At 42.4% G+C, this 5836-nt stretch overlaps 1 protein-coding gene across 1 annotated transcript; it reads left to right on the top strand.

Annotated features, from left to right (window-relative positions):
• The first annotated feature begins 2124 nt into the window (after positions 1–2124).
• LOC124707728 (protein DEHYDRATION-INDUCED 19 homolog 2) lies at positions 2125–5212 on the top strand. The gene is made up of 5 exons (XM_047239407.1): positions 2125–2336; positions 2453–2613; positions 3733–3810; positions 3953–4221; positions 4695–5212. The coding sequence occupies exons 1-5, from the start codon at positions 2252–2254 to the stop codon at positions 4798–4800; spliced, it is 699 nt and encodes a 232-aa protein (XP_047095363.1). The 5' UTR covers positions 2125–2251; the 3' UTR covers positions 4801–5212.
• Positions 5213–5836: the final 624 nt, after the last annotated feature.

Genomic DNA, 5836 nt, shown 5'->3' with positions numbered 1-5836 from the left:
TCGTTCTCACTTATGAGACTTATCTTGGGAGGAAATTGCACAAACAACTCACTATTGTTGTCTTCGCTGCTCAAACTAATGCACTTTATATGTCTTTGCATATATCACCAATTATACGTATATTTGTTTCATAGAGGTCTAAATCTGGGATAAACTGCTTAACCTTAAAATTTACCTTTTACCTAATTTACTTCTCTAAATTATGTCACTTATCTAGATTACATATGCCATATTGTTTCAGTTACTATTTTTTTAAAAGTTCGAAAATTGCATCAATTTTGCCAGAATCTAAGAAAAATTGATAACTTTTAAATGGGAAGGTCAAATCTTTTCACACGTTTTCTGATTATTTAGTTCATGATATTTTATTTACTAGATTTTTCCATTTTTAAAAGATTCACCAAATTTTGCCCGAATTTCACAACAAGTGATAAATATTTTTAACTGATGTACTAAAGTGATTCATAATTCGTAGAATTTTTAGTCTATATTTCAATGACTTCAATTTTTTCATATTTTCTGACATGTTCAAAAAAAAAATCTAGTTGATGACACGTAGACGCCATAGCATCACTAACATGTGGGTCTCGACCATCAAATTTGTTGTTAAGCAGGTTGATCCCAGATTTAGATCATAGTGCAACAGATTACACGTATAATTGGTGATTTAGGCAAAAGATAAGTAAAGTGTAATTTAATCAACGAAGACAGCAACAGCAAAGGGTTTGTACAATGAAACACCATTATCAACAAAATGGTGAAATTTAATTCGCGTCATTTGAAGCATGTGGAATCAGGAACTGAACGAGATACGAATGGATCTCGCGATGTAGCAGTACTAAAACTCTCTGACGAGGGTCTACAGATTGTCTGTTTATACTCCTAGACCTAGATTAGGCATCTACATTTTTTTTTTTTTTTGCCAAACTACATATCGAAACAGGAGTACTGTACGTCTTAAAGTGTCCCATGTTGCCCTCTGTTTTTTTTTAGACAATGTTGCCCTCTGTTTTATCAGCAAAATCAGCCCCTCTGTGAAACTTAACGGGCTTTTCAAACCTGGTGACTTAATGGGCATAGGCCTACTAAAAATTATAAACCGCAAAATCTGGCCCTCTACAAGAATTGACGGGCGTTGTAAACTTTGAGAATTAATGGGCTTACGCCCACACAAAATTGTAAACGAATAAGCTCCTGGCCCGCCTTTAAAAAAGAAGCTACTGGCCCAATAAATATTACTCCTCCGTCTCGGTTTAATAGCACTTAGATGATCAGATTTTTTTTTGCCGCTCGCTGTATTTTCGAGTCCGTGTACTCCATATACGGGGGCACCTCTTTTGCCGCTTCCCACATTGAGACGAAAATGACGTGCGCATGCGTTTGCGCTCGGAACCCTCGCACCGCCCACGCCGCCGCCATCCTTCACCCTTGATTTACGTCGCTCCGGCCACGCCGAGCCACCGAGAAGCACACCCTCCGCCTGCATCTCCTTTTCCATATCTTGAAAGTAGCTGCGCCCCTCCTATTTTGCCGCGATTGCCCCGCTCGCCGGCATGGATTCCGAGCGAAGCTCGATGGGAGGCAGCGACGGGCGCGGATCCGCAACGGTTCGTCGATTCTAGGCAGTGATCCCTTCCTGGTCCGGTGCCACCGTATCCGCACTCTGCGTCCTCGCTCGTTTGGTCAAATTTCCACTCTCAATTTATTTGGAGTTGAACGTATGATTTTCCATCTCTTTTCAGTTTTGTGTTTAGATTTAGCAAGAGATCCGCATAAAAGATAACTTGTTATTCATTGACTAGGTACATTTAAAAAAAAATTAAAACTTTAAATCTATAATTTTTAAAATAAAAGCTACGTTCTCCTTTATTTTGAGTTTTCCGTCTCTTATTATTAGCTTTTGAATGTGGGATAAGGTTGGGTACACCCGGTGCACCGACAGGTTCCACACACCAGATATGCTTGATCTGATGGCTGAATGCTGATGCACCGATTCGCCCCACGACGTATCACTGACAACGATGGCCCATCGTTCCCCACCTTTCCGTTTGGAACCGCGCAATCACTCGCAACCGGCCCGCTCTGGCAAAAAGCCAACAGACACCGCACGCTCGCACCGGAGCAGAGCAGTGGCAAGAAAGAAAGAGAGAGCGGACAGAAAAAAGCCTGGCAAGAAAATCACGGCACCATCCGAAAGGGGAAAAAGAGAGGACAACGAAGAAGCTAGGGTTTCCTCCGGATCCACCCCGCCATGGACGCCGGCGACGCGTGGGGCCGCTCCTCCTCATCCTCCGCCTCCGCCGCCGCAGCCGCGAGGCGCCTGCAGTCCCGCTACGGTACGGCCAATCGGCTGATTGATTTCGTCTTGGGATTTTTGCCTGGCTCGTTTCTGATTCGATGTCGGGGTCTGATGCGCGCGCGCGCGCGTGATGGCTGTGGCTGGTTTCCGCAGATCTGTACATGGGGTTCGATGACGTCGACGCAGGCGGCGGGGAGGACGTGGAGGCGCGCGGGGCGGAGGCCTACAACTGCCCCTTCTGCGGCGAGGACTTCGACTTCGTCGGCCTCTGCTGCCACATCGACGACGAGCACGCCGTCGAGGCCAAGCGCGGGGTATGTCGTCTCGCCCCCTGTCCTATCTGATTCACATAAATTTAGCAAAAATTCCACATTTCTAGGCCCGTGTCCCTGTAGCTATTACGATTTGTCACGCTGGAGGTCGGAAACGTTGATATCGCACAATTTAAGTGGTTACACGGAACTCGCAGGCTTTAATCGTTGGTAATATGCACTGCTGCCATGTAATTCAGGCGTAGATTAGGTTTGTTGCTTTGTGGATTGCTAGGAAGATGAGATCTTTGCGTGTTCCTCTAGGAAGTTTTTTTTTTTTGTTTTGTTTCTTAGGTGTTAAAAATTTAGGAATAAAATTCCTTTTAGGGCGATTATGATTGCCTTGTAAACTTAGAAACCAAGCTATTTGAATGAGACCCTTTTATGGTCTTGCTGGTTGGAATTATGGAATGGGGTTGGCCTCTGGAGTTCCCATAGCTGTATTTATGTGTTACTGCTGGCCAGTACAATTGGTTTTACAATTTTTTTTAGATGCTGTACAGATTTCAGTTTCTTGTTGTTAGTCTCAGGCCCTCTTAGGCGACGTGTATTATCGATTTGGGTCCCAACCTTTTGTTGCTTTTCTTATTTAGAATTCAAATCCCAAGTCCTTTAAACTGTAAAGGTTCAGCCTTCTTTTCATAGTGGCTGTGCGTTGTTTCGTTTCGTGTTGTTTGAGGTATAGCTGCTCTCTGCTATGCAGGGCATGTTCGTTCAGTGTGTAGCTAAGAGTTCGGATCTATGGTTCTTAAACATTCCATTAGGTCAAAGTTGTGTCACACTGATTAATTGGTGGTGGTGCTGGAGTAGAGTTGTGTATAGAAGGGAAAGAGTGGCACTCGATATTCCAGAGTTAGTTTCTTCTTTTATTGCTACACACTGGGTTACCTTTAACTTACTTAAATTACCAAAATCCTAGAGAGATGTAGCTACACATAATTTGTTTTTCACTTACATTACTGGTATTTGGCAGTTCAGTTGCTTCTTTTCTTCCCCATAGGACTTGATGTAAGCAGTGCTACCGTGCTTAGTGTCCCTGTCAGAAAATAAATGCCTATAGAATATATATAGAGTGAATTCAAATAATAAGCACTCATGGAATTACGTGAATTGCACTTTCAGGTTTGCCCCATCTGTGCTGGAAGGGTTGGGATGGACTTGATAGGCCACCTGACGGTGCAGCATGCAAGTTACTTCAAGATATCCTTTTTTACTTCTCACCATAGTGCTTTCATCGAGCACATATGGCTTTACTATTTAACATTTTGCAACATTTTCTCTTCAAATTACATGGTTTTCTTAGGAACATGACTTATTCATGGCTTTCCTTAATGAAGAACACATGCAGCGCAGACGCAGAGTCCGAAAAGTATCTTCTGGGTCTCATTCTTTGCTCTCTTTGCTGAGAAAAGATTTAAGAGATGGCAGTTTGCAATCCTTTCTTGGTGGACCATCCTATGTATCGAATCCTCCCGCTGCTGCCCCAGATCCATTTTTGTCATCTTTAATTTGTAGTTTGCCTGTGGCTGAACCGTTGAAAGATTTTCATTCCGACTCTTCTGACAAAACATTTTTGCTAAATAAATTCCGAGATGAAAAGACTGTAGAGAGGTATGTCACCTCAAGCTTTGTTCTTTCTGCCGCCTCACTCCACTCTCTTTTTACCACGATACTACTGTATCTGGTCAGTGGATGCTAGCTTTTCCGCATTCTATTTTTGTCCTGGTCCTTTTGCACAGTACACCTTTCTGCTTTCCAAGTATTAATAATGATTGCGAAGGCTTTCATTTATTTATTATTATCCATGGTACCAATTATATAGTAGGTTGTCCTCCATGGTTATGTGGTTTACCTTTTTGACAGATTACTTGCTCCCTTTTCTATTTCTAAGATGTGCTCTGTTTTGATTACATTCTTGAATCTGTTTTGACTCAGTTGATTTGGAAGCAAGTAGGTTTACTAATCATGTTTTTTTACCTAGGTTTGATGTAAGTTGAAAATTTCAAGTTTTGGATTGTAGGTTTTGCTGTAATTTAGCAATAATTCATCAGTCTTTGACTGAATATCTCTGGTCAATTTTACAGAGCTGAGACATCTCTGTCAGAGAAGGATCAGAAAGAGTTGGCTCAGAGGAGTGCATTTACCCGTGAGCTTGTTCTCTCCACAATATTCGATGATGGTAGCTTGTAAGGGAAATCCACCTTTATAGTGGTTGCATGACATGGTCAAGGGCTCGCAAAGCAAGAGAATATTATTGGCAACGCCGCAACCTTGTTCATGCTGCCGCTGCTGCTGCAAGGCCTTCACGACCAGGATGAGGCCCATCAAATCAAGTTATGTATTGGTGTATGTTTCTCTCTGCATTGTGGAGATTGCAACATGAGAATAGTGGAGGAAGTCTTGTAGCTCCACACATGGAATAAACGAGGACACTGTCCTTATAGTGGCATTGTGCATATAGGAAGAGGCTACCCGCCTACTTGCCATGTATTAGGCATTCTGTTTCATCAATGTAATAACATGATGTGTTGTATACCCATGTCATCGTATTCATATGTATTTTGTCTGGTACAATTGAGTAAAAGAGATGAATTTATTTTTATTGATGTTTGATATGTGTAGTAGGAATTTCACAGCAAACAGTTTCTTGTACAAACTGAATGAAATCTCTCCATTCAATCAGGAATGGATTGGTCTGTGCATTGCCACTTTTTTACAGGTTAGTTGTTACAGAAATTCTGCCATATGTTGTGTGTTGCTTGACTGCACGTTGCAGGGTTAATAACGGTTCTTTCCATCAGCTGGTGGAATTGCATGAGACTAAAAGGCTGGAGTTAAGGAGGCTGAACGTTGGAGTTAAGAACTGTGGTAACTGGTCACTAAATTTCTAGCCATGCAGACCTGAGTGAGCTGGTTGAATCGACCATTCCATACGACAGGAGGGACGGGCAGATGGCTGATGCTGTTTGAGTATCTACAGCTGGACTTCTAACTGTTCTCTCTGTATTATGTCTTGCCATTTCAGTTCCTCTCTGTTTTCCTGTTTTAGCCTTCTCTCTGTATTCTTTCTCTTACCATTCCCTCTCTGTTTTCCCGTTTTAGCCATGAATCATCACTCAAGGATCTAGAACGATTTTGTGTCCAAAGCAAGCTTCTCTTCTGAACTTCCCAGATTGTCAGCAAGTAAACTGCACAGATCTCCATTTTGGTGACAGAATCGGGGACC

This window comes from Lolium rigidum, chromosome 4, assembly GCF_022539505.1.
Source record: "Lolium rigidum isolate FL_2022 chromosome 4, APGP_CSIRO_Lrig_0.1, whole genome shotgun sequence".
Taxonomy (NCBI): Eukaryota; Viridiplantae; Streptophyta; class Magnoliopsida; order Poales; family Poaceae; genus Lolium; species Lolium rigidum.
The sequence above is the reverse complement of the archived record's forward strand: the minus strand, read 5'-3'. Positions and strand labels throughout refer to the sequence as shown.